Here is a 19,085-nt window from a genome sequence, read left to right as displayed (position 1 = left end):
CTTACCCTTCATGATGATGAAGAGCCTACATGAGGAAATGAAATGAGGTGAATGACGTAGGCATTGTGACATAGCTTTAGGCCACTATTGACTTTCTGATGATATGTCAGAAGGATGATCATCTGCTTCTGGACCACAGTTGACCATGGGTAACTGGAATCTCAGAAAGCAAAACTGTGGTTAAGGGAGGAGCTATGGTAGAGAGATTTCCCATATTCCTCCTGGCCCCACACATGCATAGCTTCCTCTATTATAAAAATCCCTCACCAGAGGGTATGGTTTTTAAAATTGATAACCTGTGTTGGGACATTAGAATCAGAGTCCATAGTTTACATTAGGAGTTCACTCTTAGTGTTGTGTATTCTATGGGTGTGCACAAATGTATGATGATCTGTATCCTTCATTAAAGTATCATGCAAAGTATTTTCACTACCCTGGATATCCCTGTGCTCCACTCTGTCATCTCTTCCCTTGACCCCTAACCCCTGGCAATCACTGTTCTTAGTCTCCAGAATGTCATATAGTTGGAATCATACAGGGTGTAGCCTTTTCAGACTGGCTTCTTTCACCTAGTAATATGCATATAATAATCCTCCATGTCTTTTATGGCTTGATAGCTCATTTCTAATTAGGACTGAATTATATTTCATTGCCTGGATGTACCACAGTAAATCTATTCACATACTGAAGGGCATCTTGGTTGCTTCCAACTTTTGACAATTATGAATAACTGCTATAAATGTCTATGTGCAAGTTTTTGTATAGATATTACTTTTTCAACTCCTTTGAGTTAATACTAAGGAGGATGATGTTGAATTATATGGTGAGATTATTTTTAGCTTTATAAGAAACTGCCAATCTGTCTTCCAAAGTGGTCATACCATTTTGAGTTCCCCAAGAGCAATGAAAGAGAGTTCCTGTTGCTTCATCTTCACTGCATTTGGTGTGGTCAGTGTTCTGGATTTTGGTAATTCGAATAGGTAGAATTACCAGTAGGTAATTCTATCATACAACTCAGGGATTTATTGTTCTACCACTATCTGTTGAAAGACTAGTTTTGCTTCATTGTATTACCTGTGAGCCTTTGTCAAAGATCAGTTGACTATATTCATGGGGGTTTATTTCCAGCCTCTTTATTTTGTTCCATTGATCTATTTGTTTAGTGTTTCATCAATACCATACTGTTTTGATTACTATAGCTTTATAGTGAGTCTTAAGGTCAAGTAGTGTCAGTCCTCCATATTTGTTCTTCTCCTTTAATATCAGGTTAGCTGTTCTGGGTCTTTTGCCTCTCCATATAAACTTTAGAATGCTTGTCAACATCCACAAACATCCATTGTGTTGAATCTGTAGATCAATTTGGGAGAACTGATATGATTTAGTGTTCCTATCTATGAACATGTATCTTCTTTGATTTCATTCATCAGAGATTCATAGTTTTCTTCATGTAGATCTTACACTTATTTTGTTAGATTTATACCTAAGTATTTCAATTTTTGAGGTGATAATGTAAATAGTATTGTGTTTTTAATTTCAAATTCTACTTGTTCATTGCTAATTACAAGAAAGTGATTGACTTTTGTGTATGAAGCTTGTATCCTGCAACATAGGTATAATTGCTTATTAGTTTCAGGTTTGCTTTTTTTTTAAATTAATTCTTCCAGATTTTCTACATAGACGATAATGTCATCTGATAGCAAAGGAAGTTCTGCACCTTCCTTTAAAATATGTATACATTTTAATTTCCTTTTCTTGTTTTATTGCATTAGCAAGAAACTAGCAACATCCAGTTTGATGTTGAAAAGTAGTGGTGAGAGGGAATATCTTTGCCTTATATCTAATCTTAGTGTCTGTTCATTTTTTTTCCTAATGGGATCTTAGTTTCTTTCTTTTTTAACATATTAATGCTTTCTATATTATGATCACTAACTGAGTCATACTTATGCCAAATATTCTTTTAGATTGCAGTTTAAAAATTATGTTTATAATATTTCCTGCATAAAGAAGGAGTTAACTTTTATGTGTTCAACTCTATCAATCTGTCTCCTTGTGATTTCTGAAAGTAAATCTGCATTTTCCTTTCTCCATTTAGGAGAAATAGAGCCAGAACCCTCCCACTTCAGCCTCCACAGCACCCCACCGGATGACTTTTGCACACTATTTCCTAACAACCACTGATGGCAGAATCAAGAGAGGTGCCATAGCTTGAAACTCAGGAAACCACATGTGGGCTAAGGGCGTAAGTATTTGGAGGAAACTCAACTTCCCAGAATATTTACCCAAGAAAGGATTTTTTGCCTTAAAAATCCCTTCCACCAGAGCTATGATGGGTTCCGACAGAAAGTTTTAGTTCAGTAGAAGAATACAACATTTGAGATGTATGTGTGGGAAGATAGGGAGTGGGCATCAGAAATGAGAGACAGAGTAAAGTATAAACCACCGAAAGGGGGAAAGGGGCCTTACCAGGGGCCTGGAAAACTAAGCAATCTTTTCCTAGTTCCTGTTTTTAAAAACCTAGTATGTCATTCAGTGAAATAACTGTCATTTAGCTGAAGTTATAATTTGCATATTTAAGTCTTCCATGTAAACCGGGTGTAAAATGATGAAAGCTTATAGGTAATTTAGATGTTGATGGGTCTGTGTAAAGTTTTGGTGCTGCTTTCTAAACTAGAGTCCTTTCTATATTCAGAGCTGTAAAACTGAGGAAGGAAGTGGGGCTGGTTGGAAGTTCACACTTCCTTTTTAAGGATAATAGCAACCCAGAAAGTCTTACAAGCTTCAGGAAGTGAATAGGATGGCCAACCGGTCCTTTTTGCATGGGACTGAGGGTTTCCCAGGGATTCAGGATTTTCAGTATTAAAACTTGGACAGTCCCATGCAAACTGGGACAGTCAGTCATCCAGGTTTGCTAGTCATACACACACACACACATGCACACACACCTAATGTAATCTTCCCCCAAATAATGCAACAGTTCTTCTATAACCACCCTAACAGAATATGAAACTGCAGGTCTAAGAGATTCAGGAATTTCCCTAAGTTCACACAAACAGGGGATGAAGGACCCTTGATGTAAACCTCCTTCCACCTGCTGTCAGGTGCTCTTTCTGCCCCAGCACTCTGGAGATTATACGTGGAGGGGACACACAACTCACTCACTCATCGACTCACTCAAACCCCAAATATGTGCTGCTCTAAGGAGCGATTACAGACGATTATGACAGGCTCTGTCACACTGGCAAATCAAGCAAGTCAATGAATAACAATGAGAGTGATAGTTCAACAATAACCACAATAATAGAAACACAAAATGTGAGCGTTCCAATGTAATTAAACCCTGAAGACAACTCAGTTAACCATGAAACTAGGTACTTAGGTCTTCTGAGAGGCACTTGGAATTAGGGGATTGTTAGCATTAGGCTCTTCCTAGCCTAGGGCAGTGTTGAGGAATTCAGACAGCACAAAGATCTGTGTGTCTCTTGACACACACACACACACACACTCACCTTCTGAATAACTAGGTTCAAACTCTATCCTTCTTGATCATCGTCTCCCTTACCTTGGAGACTGGGTTTTATTGCATTCAAGGTTTGCTGACTCTGGAAATTATCTCATGTTCTCAATCAGAAGAGTAAGAAAAATAAAACATAAAACAGAAGTACTGAACTTCAGACATGTAACAGCGTAGGAGAATTGCCGGTTTATTTGTTTGCCTGTTTCCATTGTGGGCTCCGCGCCAGTGGATGTTCTCTGTCTCACTTGGTTCCACGCCCAGTGTCTAGCCCATAGTCAGCATCTGTCATTTGCTGAATGGCTATGTCAACAATTAAAAACAAAAATTCCTGAAGATATGAGAGTTGTTTCCAGCATCTAAAAATCGGTGTTCTAGTTTGATAACAAATGTCAAAGAACAACAACAAAAAAAGAGTCATACACAATCTCCTTTAAGAAAAAAGTATATCCTAAATTCCTAGCATTACTCTAAGCAATGACAGTGAAACTGACATGAATGGTGGGAAAGGGCAACCTACTGATGGCCTAAGAAATGAAACTGAGTTGGGTTGACTTTGGGCTGCATCATTATAATTTCATTTCTCAATTTTACAAATAAGCGAGGAGAGAAGAGGACTGACTGTGTTACATACTGTTTATGGGTTTGGAGTGGTGGTTTCCCTGCTGAATCCATTCTTTTATATTTTGTGGGAGGTGTTAATATGTATCTTGTATCTTCTTCTAACTCAACCCTCTGAGCTCAACCAGGGATTGGAAAGACTTTACGGGCCAGTGGGCAGGAGTGTCCATGAAGAGGTCATTAGGTAAAGAGGTGCTCTGTCTGGAGACCCAAGGTGGTAAGCCTGGAAAATCTAAACATTGCTACTTATTGCCAATCCTTTGTGAGAGCCCAACGGAGTCCTCCATTGTTTTAATTTTGGGTGATCTGTTCGTTCTTGAACATTTCTGAGTACTCTCATTCAGGTCGTAATGGAGACAATGAAGAAAATGGGTCTTGACCCTCCTCCATCCATTATCTCAAGAGCTGACAGCTCACTAACATCTTTAGTTGCCCTTCCTGAGCTCCTAAGAGATGCCACCATCCTTTCCACGTGAAGATGAAGACAACCAGAGTGGCTAAGGGAGAACAGTCCCTCACAGAGGAATGTGTATCCACTTACCTACCATGCCCTTCTCCATGCTGCCCTGTTCCAGGGGCATGGAGACCATCCTCCTTCCCACGATGGAGGCTCCTTCTGTTCCCAGGATTCTCAGCCACTCAGAATCTCTTTTAGGCTACTTTCTCCTTCTCTGAGTCTGTGGGTGAATCGTGGGGCCCTTTCACTTCTGCGTTCCTAAAATCCCTCACACCTCTGGCTTAACTGGTATATTCAGGAGTTGAGCTTCTCAAAGTGTATTTAAAGGGTCTGAATTGCAGATAAGAGAGAGCGGCATGTGCTTGTCAGAAAATATCTGAAACTTAAGAGAGAAAGAAAGGAGGGAAGGAAAGAAGGAAAGTAGGGAGAAACGAAGAAGGGGCTCAGAAAATGAGATATATTAAAAGGCTATTTAACCGATATCACAGACACCAAAGTTCCGAAAAGAAAAGATACAATTATTAAAAACAAGGTTCAGAAACATTTTAATTTTTCCTTAACTGGCCTTCGAGCGGGCCAGATGGCTCACCCGCGGCCCGCTGAGTTCAGCCTGCAGCCTGGGGAGTTGTAACCCATTTGCGTGGCTTCGCCTCTGTAACATGCAGGCCCAATTTTGTTTCATGTGATTCTCACAGAAACTTACCTGTAAGAAATTTCTGTGAAATTTCTATGTGTATCCCAGCATACACATAGCTTTTGCCACCTAGGTGACACGTGCCGCTGTGCACCATTAAGCATATCCCAGAGAAGCATTGTCCTTTGCTTACTAGCCCCCTAAGAGTGAAGGGAGGTCTATTGTCTCGGCCCTTCACTTGCCGTGGATGTAGCTCCACTCCCTTTAGCTCGGCAGAGCTGATTTTTCTGTTCCTCTCACATGTTTCTTTGTTTCTTGTACACATGTTTGGGTGCAAACAGGCAGGCTTTGTATTGGGTCACTATTTGTGCTTATTTGGACAGGTGACTGTCCAAAAACGGATTTGCTGGATCAAAAAACGTGACCAGTTTTATGGCTTTTATTGGCTTTTGCTAGATTTTTACTGAAAGCATGAGGCAGTTTTCCCAGTCACTTTCTGGTCACTCGGTAGAATAACTCTAAGTACTTGTCGGAGAATTCCTCTTTTCTTTGAAAGGGTATCACATGTGGAAGCTTCTGAGAAGTCATCCAAGGATGAGTATCTGTGCTCAAGCATCCATTCTGTGTGTAGCCCGGGGATCGTAGGGCCTCGTCACACATTACCCTGAAACAGTAGTCTTATTTGAATAGCCTGAGAGGTCAAAGATCCTGATGGAGAAACATCCTAGCTGAGGTGAAAAACCATTCATTCCTAGTCACTTTTCTTCTTAAGACATTATTTGTCCTTTTAAAACTCTAGTAAAACAGAGATGATCCTTGGTATAAACTATGGATACCTTTCTTTCTTTCTTTCTTTTTTTTTTTTTATGGATACCTTTCATAGAGATGGGTAATTCCATCAGCTGATCTGTTTGGAGGCTGACTTATTATAAAGGGGATTTAGTTGTTAATTCCTTTATTTGTGTTGAATAAATGCTAAGAGGTGAGGGGTGAAATCTGAAAGGGTCTCTAAACAATGACGGGTTTTACCAGGTGGGCAGAGGAGAGGCTGGCTTGGGAAGGGTATGGTAAGATGTCCCGAACAGCTTGGGAGTTCATCTCATTTGGTGCCATTGAAGGCTTCATTTGTTTATTTTTAAAGATTTTATGTATTTACTTGAGAGAGAGAGAGAGAACACGGAGGGAGAGTAAGAGGGAGAAGCAGACTCCCCGCTGAGCAGGGACCCTGACGTGGGGCTTGATCTCAGGACCCTGAGATCATGACCTGAGACGAAGGCAGATGTTCAGTGGACTCAGCCACCCAGGCGTCCCATCACTGAAGACCTTAAAGCAGCAGAAAGGCAGGAGTCTGAGTTAATACAGTGACCTTTTACTTTAACAGAGGTCTCATTAAGAAAACTTGCTTGTTCTATTTTATTTAATCTCGTAAGTTCTCAGTTATGTATCACTGAATGTTGATCCCTGCTTCAGTTATATCAGAACATCTTCCTACACAGAAAATCCTGGAGGAGTCAGGACAGGTGCTTAGCACAGTAATCAAAGAGTATAATAATAGCATTCACAGAGAACATTATATCTTTAAAAGTTGAGAGCTACCTGGGATCTTGTCATTCCCAAAATATATGTCATGGTATCATCATCACCCCTTCTTCCTGGGCGAGAAGGTTATGCATCACCTTGGGATGGTCATGCAGACCAGGTTTTTCAGGAGGCCAATTTTAAGTTTCCAAGGCTGAGGAAGGGGTATATACCCATGAAGGGGGTCCAGTTGACAGATTAGGACTGCTACTTTGTAAAGCTGACCAGAATTTGGCACAAATGAGGTGGGGTTTCTTTGTTTTTGTTTTTGTTTTTTAGAGCAGGGGCAGGGAGGGGAGGTGGAGGTGGGGGGAGGGTAAGAGGAAGAGGGAGAGAGAGAATCTTCAGCATGCTCCATGCCTAGCATGGAACCCCACAGGGCTCGATTTCTCAAAAACAGATCATGACTTGAGCCCAAATCAAGAGTGGGAATTGCTTAACCAACTGAGCCCCTCAAGTGCCCTAAATGCTGTGATTTTTTACTGGAGCTGGGGGTGGGAAGAAGGATAAACAGATCTGAGTGATTCTGGGGGCCTAGGACCAGGAGATGTGGGTAAGGGATTGTTTGGGGAGAGCCTAGAAACCAAACAAGCACCCCAAACACCTAGGCTAATGGAGAAGAGCATGGAAGAAGAATCATGAAAAAGGGTAAGGGAATAGAAGAGAAATTTTGTCAGCTCATTTTTGTCTGGGAATGGTCCTGCCCTCGGTCACCCACAGTAGTTTACAAATTCCCACTCATTCCAGAGGGTGGAAAACACAGAAAGGCTTCCATTCTGGTCTGATGGGCTTTCGGAAAATGAGAGAAAAGGCCAAAGGCAAGTGACTGTACACGGAGACTCATGTCATACTATCAGGGAGAGGGGAGGTGTTAGGGAAGGGGGCTGCAGGCATTGGCCACAGAGCTACTACACCACGATATGTCTCTGCAACTGTGTTGCCCTTGCTCTGTGCTCAGCAAATCTGAGGACAGGGAAATATTGTGACCAGGGCTGTGTAATTCTAGGCGGACCTTTTCTCACTGCTCACATAAAAGACTGTCCTTGCTTTGGATACTGAACCAAGGACAGATGCTGATACAATAATCTCCATGTTGAACAAGACTCGTGTCTTGTCCATGGCTGTCTTTTGAACCACGTAGTCCATATTTGTGTGAGTAACCCTCCAGAAGCCTGTACCTGGCCACCGAAGACCCTACTTGCTCTGGGGAATTTAAATGCCAACTGTCAGTTTGGGGGCCTGTCTTGATTCTAGAGCTCCAGGATGCTTCTCTCTGGAGGTCTTGATTCTGAAGCTCCCACTGGATGGGGGAGGCAGTGTCACGAGGGTGCGAGGTTGCTTCAACATGGCTGCAATAGAAACAAAGTCAGATGACGAAAGTGGGTGGTCCACTGGGGGAATGGAAATGTCATTGACCAAAATTGGCAAGTCAGGAGAGAGGCCTTAGAGTTCGGGATGAGGGATGAAGTTTAAGAAAAAGGATCTTATGGGGCGCCCGGGTGGCTCAGTTGTTAAATTCTGCCTTCGGCTCAGGTCATGATCCCACGGTCCGGTCCTGGGATAGAGCCCCGCATTGGGCTCCCTGCTTGGCGGGGAAGCTTGCTTCTTCTCCCTTTCCCACTCCTCCTACTTGTGTTCGCTCTCTCACTATGTCTCTGTCAAATAAATAAATAAAATCTTAAAACACAAACAGACAAAATCATGTTATTTCCCATCTGAAATGCCCATGGATTACTCAGGTGCATGTGTCCAAAAAGGTGACATGTCTGTAGTATCAAGAAGTGAAGTCATCTCAGTGGACAAGGTTTACTGGGCTGTGGATGGAGAAGAGAGGATAGTTCCACAAGACTTCCTTGACTGTCTCCAGCCTGAACCTCTTTTTTTTTTGCTGGTTAAGGAAGGATGGTCCATTCTGGGAGCTACATATTTCTAGCTATGTTTCTGAGCGTGGGTGTCCGCCCAGGCAAATTATAGCATTTTCTGTACTGAGCAAGGCAGCTTCCTCTCGGCCATGTGCATTCCCTTTTCCAGACAGGGACACATCTGTTTTGGAGGGAGTTATAGACCCCTGCTTCGAGAACCGTTTTCAAGTACACACGGAAGAATGAACTCAGGGCTGAGGGTGAAGAACTACATGGGAGTTCGTGGAAACCCTCGCATTGGGAACTGCAGGAGGAGAAGGTGGGTTGCAAAGTTCACTGTTCCTTCTCATCCTCACATTTGCGTTCTGGCTTCATTTCTGCGGCAATCCTAGAGTGTCCTATAACGATGGGACTGCTGGGGGACTTCCGAGTGCTCCCCCATAAAGGACCTCAGCTGACAGCAGCCACTCGGACATGAGGAATGGAATCCTCAGGGACGCAACCACCGCGGGGTCTCCCCCCACCCACGGGGAGATCCTGTTCTATTTACACCCCGTGGGGCACTGCGGCCGGGAGGGACTGGCGAGGCAGATGCCGGAGGGAACTCGGCAGAGCGGGGTCCGGCCGCTGAGCGGGTCTGAGGGAGGAGGCACGCTGCCAGGAACGCCGCAGGTCCCGGGGGAGGGGGTGGCTGCCCCGGGGTGGCTGACGCCGTTGGAGGGGGGGCGTTCCTGGGAGCTGGGGGCCGCCGAGGTTAGACCCGAAGCCCCGGGAGGAGCCGACCGGCGGCCACGTGACCGACCGCGGCGGGGCCGGCGGCCCAGAAATAGCAGCAGCTGCGGTCCCGCCCGCGGGCTGCCGCGAGCGAAAGGCGGAGACTGGAGGCCGCTGGCTGGGCGCGGGCGCGGCGCGGCCCCGGCCCCGGAGGATGCTGAGCCCCTGCCTGGTCCGGCCCCGAGCACATGATGGCGATACGGGAGCTCAAAGTGTGTCTTCTCGGGGTGAGTCCTGCGCCGCCATCCGCCGGGGACACCCCCGGCCGTGCGTCCCCCCGCCGTCCCCTGCGCACCCCCCGCGTCCGTGCGCCCCTCTTCCCAGCCGGGCGGCGGTCGGGTGCGAGCCTGCGCGGGAGCTGCTGGCTCGTTCACCCGCTCCCGTGTCTCCCGGGATCCGCGCTGGCCCCGCAGCGCTGGGGCCGGGCCGCGGGACCCTCGGCGGGGACAGGCGGAGCGGCGGCGGCCAGGAGCCGCAGTCCCTCCGGCCTCCGAGGGCTTTCTCCTTCGCCTTTGATAATTTCCTTCCGGCGGAAACTTTAGGTTACTCAGCCCAGGCTCCAGATCCTTTCTGCCTCTCTGGGGCAATTGGTTTATTCACTTTTCGGGGAGGTGGCGGGGAAGTGGGTGGGAAAGAAAGCCCAGCCAAAGGCGAGGGGACGCGAGGGGATGCCCTGGCTGGAAGGTGAAGGGTAAGTGTTGGAGAGCTTAGCGCCTCGGAAACTTCCGTGCTCCGGAGCAAGAAGGCAGGATGGAAAGTCTCCCCGGATCACCGCTTCGCCTCCCCAAGTGGGTCTTTCTGAGTCTGAGGAAATGGGAAAGAAGCCAAGAAACAGATAGAAACAGATACCCCAGCCCCTCGCCTCGGCCGACCCGTCAGGGGATGCAGGACAGTCTCTGGAAACTGGCCGCAGAGAGCTCAGATAATACTACGGGTCATTTCCTTTTGGGTGCCCACGTCAAATTCCAGAGTTTGTTCTTTTGAAGGAGCTGGTTTTAAGCCGTGTTTCCAGCAGCCTTTGGCAAGGACTCCAGAGGGTACTGCCTCTGGCAAATCCGGTCTCCCAAGAAAACTATTTCCTACAAAAAGGGTAGTAAAAGGGGAAACCCATTGTTATTTACAAGAAATGCTAACTGGTCAGGAGAGATGGAGAGACTCCTATAATGAGGAAATAATTCCAGGTTAGGATTGAATTGTGCCAGACCAGCCAAGTGTCTGGGCTCCATCTAGGCCCTTCTGGAATCTCTGGACAATGTTCTTGACTGTCTCCCGTCCCTGTCTTTTGCCAGAACTGTCATTTACACTAGATCGTCCTGTTCGGTTAGAATTCCAGAAGACCTGGCAAAGGCCCTCCCTTTGCTGTTAGCCTGGTCACAAACTCCCTGGTGTGCCCGCCCTCCTGGCTTGCTCAACCACAGCTGGGATCTGCAAAGGCTCCCGTCCTGGTCTTCCTCTGTTGACTTTTCTGAGTGTTGCCGGGGTGGGTTTCACTCTCAGCTAGGCTCTCCAACATAGTCCTGACATACATTTCGGGCATCTTGTGTTTTACTTGCGAGGGGTCATTTCAGCCTCATGGAAGGCTTTCAGAGACTTGGAAGGAATGTCGTGTCCCAAGGAATCAAGAGCAACTTTGACGTGTGTTGTGTGCATGGAGATTGGCCTCGGGAGTAAAAAAGTAGGAAATGTTTTGCCTCCTCTCCCCTACATAGGTGGCACAGGCCCTACACATCCCATGACTTATCTTCACACTGCTCAGGGAAGAGTCTCTGTATCCTTTTACAAGGAAACAGATCGCTCGCTGTGCATTTCTGGGCAAGGACTTCAGTTGACTCTTCTAGAAAATGGACATCATAACATCTTCCCTTTTAAGGCAGAGGATTATACCAGATGATCTGCTAAGACACGCGGTGCCATTTCCTGCTAACCTGTGATTCCAGGGTGACAATTAGCAAGGCGGGGCGATGAGATAGCTGGAGAAGTCCCTTCCCTTCTTTTCTTTGATCTCTCAGAGCGAAGCACACTCTTTTAGTGGCTTCCTGGAGACAGTGCCTCACCCTTGTTTGCTGGGTCTTAATAGTGGCTCTGTTGGTAGGGGATTGGCTTGCGAGGAAAGAACTCTGCCAGAGCAAGAATGTATTTCTGAGCAGATGGAGACTTGCCGGTTCACCCACGTAATACCGTATCCTCAGGCTTCAGTTTTTTTAGAGTGGCTCCAGGTTTTTGTCTTGTTTAGGTCAGAGGGCCAATGACCTTGTTGCCCACACTGAGTAGAATTTCTTAAGTCCTGTACTAGGGCCGGGCCTGTCCTGGGCAAGCTGTGAGTGATAGGGCTGTATTCTTAGCGGCTCATCATATAGGGGGGCTTGTGTGAGTGAGATAGCGTTTGAGGGAGGTCAAAGCCACTTTAACCACCTTGGGTTAAAGGTGGGGTTTGCTCGATTTGAGAAAGAACCTTGCGGGTCAGTGACTAAAAGAAGGGATCAAGGCCATGTCTGAATGGGCCCTCAAAATTTTACCAGAAGTCCTGAGCTCCTTTGGTTCTCTCTGTTGGGAGGTCCAGTTTTCTGGATGAAGTCTTGCATGGGGCTAGCACTCAGCTTCCTGTTTTTCAGCCACTACCACATCTGCCTGAAGTCTCAGTATGACTGAGATCCTACAAGCCATGCCCTCTGTTCCTATCACTTGTTTTCGGGCCTCTTTGAGAAGGTGATCGAAGATGCGGCCCTCCTAGCTGAAGTCTGGCTGTCTCTCTGGGGACTGTGAGGGGCTGGTGTTTTTGTGCCTAGCTGTTTGCCTTGATCGCTCCATGGTTACCCGCAGGGATGCACTTCCTGTTTGTGGCACAAGGTTGTCGTAGGTGAGGGCAGTGCAGACTTTGATCCCTCTTCACTGTAGTCTGCAATCTCTGCTGTGCGGTTGGAGGTTCCTGACAGGAGGGTCATTTGCAACAGGTGGAAACCAGAGGGAGCCAGAAGTGCTCCCAAGCGGAATCCACTGCAGTCTGTGGGACATTCTCCGAATGTTTTGTGCTCTTAGAAAACCTAAGGACTTCAGAGTTTTGGATTTATTTAGGCTACTTATTATAAATTGTTGGCTCTCATTATTTTCATGGGTGGACTTTCTCATGTCTTTTCTAGGCCTCTGTGACTGCCCTTTCCTGGGGGAAGGAAGGCCACCCGTGGAAGCCAGCCATGCAGGACAGGGTCCCACACTGGGATAGGGTCCTTATTAAACACCTGGGACCCAGGAGTCTTGTTCTTTTCAATAAAGTGCCAATCGTCCCACTTTGTAATCTGAACTAGTATTATGAAACACGTAGCTTAAAAACAACCCCCTTAAAAACAGCAAAGTATGTTAAAAAAAAAACTAACAAAAACAATATTGAGGCAGCAGCTGTTCCAACCCCAAAGGTGGAAAGCTTCCCAGTATGCATTTTTAACACACATCACCACGTGGCAAAAAGCAAGGGGAGAGAGAGAGGGAGACCAGGGAGAAGAGGAGGAGTAGGAGGAGGGGTGGGGGGCGGGGGGAGGAGGGGCAGGGGGGCGGGGGCAGGAGAGGAGCTTTCTTTTATTTTATTATTTCCTCTGGGTGTGTACACTTAACAACTGCTTCCGGATGGAATCCCAAAGACATTTATATTTGGACTTCGGTTGTCTTGACGACAGTTTAGAGATTCTGCCACTTCCTCAACAGCTGAGTGGCAAGGTTAAAAGACAACCAGGGGTGTCCTGATTTTGGTAAGGAGCTTGGGGATGCCCATCCTTCTGGCCTTTCTTAGAATCTGTGTGGTGGTTCTTCATGGAGCAGACCCCCGGGATGTGGTGTGACATCTGGACAGTGAAGACTTCAGAGGTGTACAAGGCCTTGGCAGGACGGGGCTGTGTGATCCCCAGAGGCTCTAGGACCCGAGGGTGGGACAGATTTCTGCTCCCAGTAAGCAGATCAGTCAGAGCTGTGGAACCTCAGATGGGCTGCTTTGGGTGATAGGGAATGTCCCGCTGCCAGAAGTATTCATAAGGCTGTATGAATCTGTGAGGGTCACTGTGGAAGGAAGGAGTGGGTAGGATGGGGGAGGATTGGGCCAGGAAGTCATCAGAGCTGCTTTCCCAGTCTGAGAGTCTAACATGGTTGTTTTCAGTTGTTCCCAGAAACCTGCATTTCATGGGTGGGGGCTGCTGGGGAGGGTGCAGACAGGCTAGAAACCTCATTTCTTTCTTTCTTTTTTTCCTTTTTAAGATTTTATTTATTTATTTATTTGAGAGAGAGAGAGCATGAGAGGGAGAATCAGAGTCCCTGCTGCACCCAGGACCCTGGGATCATGACCTGAGCCGGAGGCAGACGCTCCACTGACTGAGCCACCCAGGCGCCCCAACCTAATTTCTCTCTTATCAAACTTGATTCCTCTATTAAATTGGGCCCTTTGTGGGAAGTGTGGTTCAGCCTTGAAAATAAATATAAATGACACAGTGGGACGTGTTCCCAGGAGTGCACAACACACAGTAATACGGAGCACCCAGGCCAGGCGGGTAGAACCCACCAGGCTCTGTTTGTTCCTCTTTTGTTCAGGGTCAGCGTGGCTGTGTGTCTCCCTCTGCTTCCAGAGCTCAGCTCATGTCTGGGTATGCGTTGGAGTTGCTCGTAAAGCATTGTCAAACTTCTCATGGTCCCTCCCCGACCCTTTTCAGGCATGTGGCCCCCACGCCTTCCCCTGTTCTCGTGAGTGTGAGTCCTTCAGGACTGCTCCAAGTCCATGGCCATTAGAAAATACAAAACTTCGCATTTTGAGATGCTAAGACATGAAAAGATTTTGAGCTCATGAATTAGAAAAGGTCTTCAGACTTGTGTCCAACAAGAGAGGCTACTTTTAGTGCTTGAATATCTATGAAAATATTATACTTTAGTTTATCTTTTTTTTTTAAGATTTGCTTATTTATTTTAAAGAGGGAGTGTGCAAGTGCCCGGGAGCATGAAGGGGGAGGGGCAGAGGGAGAGAGAGAGAGAGACTCTCAAGCAGACTTCCTGCTGAGCCGGAGCAACTAACGGGGCTTCATCCCTTCCTCTCAACCCTGAGATCATGACCTGGGCCGAAACCAAGAGTCGGCAGCTCAGCTGCTCAACGGACTGAGCCACCCAGGTGCCCTTCATTTATCTTTGCTTTTATAATTTCTAATATGTGCTTGAACATTAAGAGGCGTTCGAATACTCAACCACTCACCGTTTATCTGGTGCTCCTTTCATGCCAGGAGCTGTGGGTGGCTGTAGGTAGACAGGACAGCCTCGATGATCCTTATCTTTGGAAGTAATCGCTGTTCCTGGGATGGGGACAGATCAGCGGTGTACTAAGTGACATCGCTTGGATTCCTGTGACACCACCTGCCACAGAGCCATGCATGGCAGAAGAGTAAGATGATGACAAATACTGACTGTCATCCGTCTTATTAGAAGTGAGGACAGGTGAGGGACAGAAAATTTTTGTTGCTGGGCTATCTCTGCCGGAGACAGAAAACAGGGAAGGCGGGGTTCTAGTATCTGCTGGTGATGGAGAGGTTCCTGGTCGGGCAGGAAAGACAGGCACATGCACAGGAACTAGCATTCCCGGCCACAGGGATGAAGGTGAGGGGCCTTGGAGGTGTCACGTGGTTTAGTGGGAGCCGCGGAAGTGAAATTGAGCACAGCAGGGCTTGGAAACGAACAATCTGGGAAAGCTTCTCCAAGAGGGAAGGGTTTGAACAGCCCCAGAGGACACCCAGGGCTTTGACAAGAATGGAGAGGTGGGTGTGGACCACCCTAGGCCCTGGGGAGAGCAGGTGGAGGGTTGAGGTGGTTGGAGGGTGTGGTAGGGGGCACAGCCCTTCCACTCCTGGGCTGACCACTGTCCTGTTGACCCCACTATTTCCCTAGCATGTGGGTCTTTTTATTTTTAACTCCCCTTTTCCCTTGTTTTATGTTGAAAAGTCTCAAACTCACAAAACGTTAGAAAGAGTAGTGCAATGAATGTGGGTCTCTCACCTATATTCAGTGGGGGTGACATTTTGCCAGTCTTGCTTTATCTCTTTTTTCTCTAATGTATTAAATAATACTATTTCTCTTTCTTAAACCATCGGAAAGTCAGTTGTGGACATTATACCATTTAAACCCCAAATACTTAAGTATGTATCTTTTCGGAGAAAAGACGTTCTCCTGCACACCTGTAATACCCCCAGCATTGAACACAGATATAATGGTATCAAGAATATCGTTCATCGTTCATATTTAGATTTCCCAATTGTCCCCCATGTCCTTTATAGCTGTTTTAAAAATCCACAGTAAGAGACCTTGAACTACATTTGTTTGTCATGTCTGTCATTTAAACTGTCCCCCTCTTTTTCTTCCCTCTTTTTCTTTCTTTTTTTCTGGATTCTACGAATCCAGACCCTTTGTCTTATAGAAAGTCCCAAGATCTCCATTTGTCTGGTTGCTACCTCCTTGCTTCTTCTGGGTTATGCATTTTGGTGAGGAGACACCCTCTCAAGGTGTTGAGATGCCTTATTTTTTAGTTGCTCATGTCCCTTGTGGAGCTTACTCCATCTTAACAGAAGGTGGGAAAGCAGATTCTATGGCTGGTTAGAAGGTGGTCAGTGTTCTCTGTGGAGAAACAGACCTGGGCCAGAGCTGGGGGAGGGACACAGGAGCTCTGGCAGGTGGGGAGCACATAGGTAGGTTGGTGGGTGAGAGTGCTCAGTCTCCCTCGGAGACCAGCCCAGCCCTCTGCTTTACCCAGGGGTTGACTTTGGTTTTGCAGCTTTGGTCGCATGGCCTGACCACTGAGCTGCAGAGAGGCATGTAGCTCCTGAGGAAATAGCTGTGCTTCTTGTTGCTTCACTTTCTCAGCAGAAATAAGGAAAAGAAAAGGAGGGATTTAATTTAACATCAGGATCACTGAATGGGTTTCTCACTGTGGAATCTTCTGTTGTGGTGAATCTTTTTCGGACCTGTTTCCTTGCTCCTGTGGCCTCAGACCTGCCTTGCCTTCTCTGGAGGTCATGAACTCAGCTTCTGCTTGCTCAAGATTTAGCCCAAAAGGCAGCCCCAGGTGGCTTTCAGTTCCCCCAGAGGCACCTGGGGGAACCTGCGGGAGAGCAAAGCAGAACCCAGGGGAAATCACTTCCCTCCTATTTTCTCAACTTTGATCAAAGTGGCAGAGAGCTGGATCCCTTTTCGTTGATAGTATTTGTTTTTCTAGAAGAAAAAGATACCTGCTTTATCCACTATCACTTCCTTTCTGCTCTCCTGGAGTGCAGGAGATCTTCTGACTGAGATCTGCTGGTAGAAAGCATAGTCCGAAAAGGGGCCTCAGTCAGAGACTTTCCTGAAAGGGGAGAGAGAGAGGGAGGGGGAGTGAGGGGAGAGAAAGGAAGACAAGAAAAGGGGAGAAGGGCTGGGGGGAAGAAAGGGAGAAAAAGAGGGGAAGAGAAGGAGAGAGAGAGGAATGTGAGTGTCCCTGTGCCTGGAGACTGTCATGTAGAAGTTACCCACTTGCCCTCTGCTGGCAAAGGGAAAGAGCCAAGTGTTTCCATGGGTTTTTGTTGGTTGGTTTGTTTTCTGGTCAAACTATTGGCCACGGCATTTACACTTATGGTAAGCTTAATTAAGAAAGTCTTTTTTTTTTTTTTTTAAAGGAAAAAAAAAAGCGCCTAGCATCAATGCTCCATACTTCATAGACTTATCTTTCATTTCAGGAGCTAAAATACTTTCTAAATTTTGTTTAAGATTTTATTTATTTATTCGACAGAGAGAGATCACAAGTAGGCAGAGAGGCAGGCAGAGACAGAGAGGAGGAAGCAGGCTCCCTGCTGAGCAGAGAGACCTGTGCGGGGCTCCATCCCAGGACCCTGGGATCATGACCTGAGCCGAAGGCAGAGGCTTAACCTGCTGAGCCACCCAGACGCCCCTTTCTAAATTTTTTCATAATGCTCTTCTGAAGCTATTTTTTTTTTGTTGTTGTTGTAAAGTAACACATGCTCATCTTAATTAAATTTTGAATCTAATTATGGGGAGGGGGCAGTGACTGAGATGCTGATTTCCATTTGAGACCACAAAGACTGAGGGATCCAGGACGATACCTTCAGCCTTGTTTCTTCATAATGACCTAGGATTGTACAAACTTGCCACAGTCTTGTTTCCTCTTGTTAGCTGAAAATCCTGCGGGTATGAAGAAATCAGCCTACCTGCCTTCCTCAACGCCCTGGTTCTCCTTTTTGTAGCCCCTCTTCTCTCCCTGTCTCTGGTGTTACATTTAGATGACCGCTCTTAATTTTCTGGTCAACATCAAGTTCACGGTCTTGCTCTACTGTTTTGTCGTTGTTGTTATTGTCGTCTCTGTTCTTTCTTGCCCCGCAGGATCATTTTCCTCCATCTGTTTAATTTGTTTTCTTATTCTCCCCACTTCTCATCCATGGATCATCAGACTGTCCTCCCTGAAAGAGGCATCGGGGCTTAGGTCTTGGAGGGTTTCTAGTCTGTTCTTCAAGGGCTTCCCCATTGCTGAGTGGGGGAGTGCGTGCTGAGCTGAGCCTGGTGACCTTCCCTCCTGATGCCAGTACAGACCAGAACCCCCAACCAGGCTTACCTTTTGGAGAGTAACGCAGGACAACAGGGGTCTGTGTAAAGTGGATGAAGGTTTAACTGAGGGCTGCGTGTGCCTTTAGCGAGGAATGGAGCTACTCACTGGGAGATGCGCTACGTGGCTGCTGGGCTGGGCTGTAGCACGTAGAACAGTTTCCCAGAGAGGAGGGGACAATGTCTTTGAGGTTTATCGTCCAGCCGTGTCCTTGGTGTGATGGGCACACATGGGAATCAACCCCTGGTGACCCTGTGGGGTGTCACGTGATACTTCATTGCCCCATGTTCCCAAGGAAGGGCCGGGGAGTTTGGCAGAGGTCAGAGAGGCCGTGTGGGTGTCTGCTGCTGAACCACGTAGGCCCAGGGCAGAGGAGGGAAGTGCGGAGGAGTGAGTGGGAGAGGCGTTGCTTACATGGGCATTCACTGACAGGAAAAAATTCTAAAAAGACTCATTTGTCCAAGTGGTGATCCCTGTGGGGGTGGGGCCTAATTTGCACTTAAATACGACTTACTCTTCTCTTCTTTGGTTTATTTAATGAGCACACATGGTTGCTTGTGTCAGTCATTTAAAACCTGTAAAAATTTGCTGCAAGGCCAAGGAGACGTTTGACAAGGAGAGATTCCCTTTGGTTGTTACTGGTAATGACTGATAATTTGACACTAAAACTGGAAAGTAATTTGGGTGAGACCTTGAGAGGTCCTTGAAACCGTGAAGGTTATGCCCACAGGCCACGGGAGGCCAGGTCTGTCCTCAGCAGGACACAAGACCGCTGGAAGGGCTCATCAGGATGCTATGTTCTTATCCCTGCGTGTCACTGTTAGGTCTCCTCGTGACTGCTCTGGCTTCCCCAGCGCTCTCAAAGCTAGTCTTTCTCAAAATGGGATTTTGGAAAGTTGTGGGTCTGGCATTCTGCCCCCCACAGGGTCCGTTGCTTTTTGTGCCTGTTTGTTTTCGAGGCTGTTCTTTAAAAAGGAAAGAAAATTACCTCCTGGATCTTCAGGGTGATCGCTGTGTGACAGAAGTGCATCAACTTCAATGCCCAT

At 46.8% G+C, this 19,085-nt stretch overlaps 1 protein-coding gene across 1 annotated transcript in view; it reads left to right on the top strand.

Annotated features, from left to right (window-relative positions):
• Positions 1-9,421: 9,421 nt before the first annotated feature.
• Positions 9,422-19,085, top strand: part of RAB31 (RAB31, member RAS oncogene family) — a 127,577-nt gene continuing 117,913 nt past the window's right edge. Inside the window, exon 1 of the mRNA XM_004742704.3 lies at positions 9,422-9,664. Coding sequence (XP_004742761.1) covers positions 9,626-9,664 — 39 coding nt within the window. The 5' untranslated portion in view covers positions 9,422-9,625. The remainder of the gene's footprint in view (positions 9,665-19,085) is intronic.

This window comes from Mustela putorius, unplaced genomic scaffold, assembly GCF_011764305.1.
Source record: "Mustela putorius furo isolate JIRA1106 unplaced genomic scaffold, ASM1176430v1.1 tig00003858_pilon_pilon_pilon, whole genome shotgun sequence".
Taxonomy (NCBI): domain Eukaryota; kingdom Metazoa; phylum Chordata; class Mammalia; order Carnivora; family Mustelidae; genus Mustela; species Mustela putorius.
Note: the sequence above shows the minus strand (reverse complement) of the source record. Positions and strands in the feature narration are given on the sequence as shown.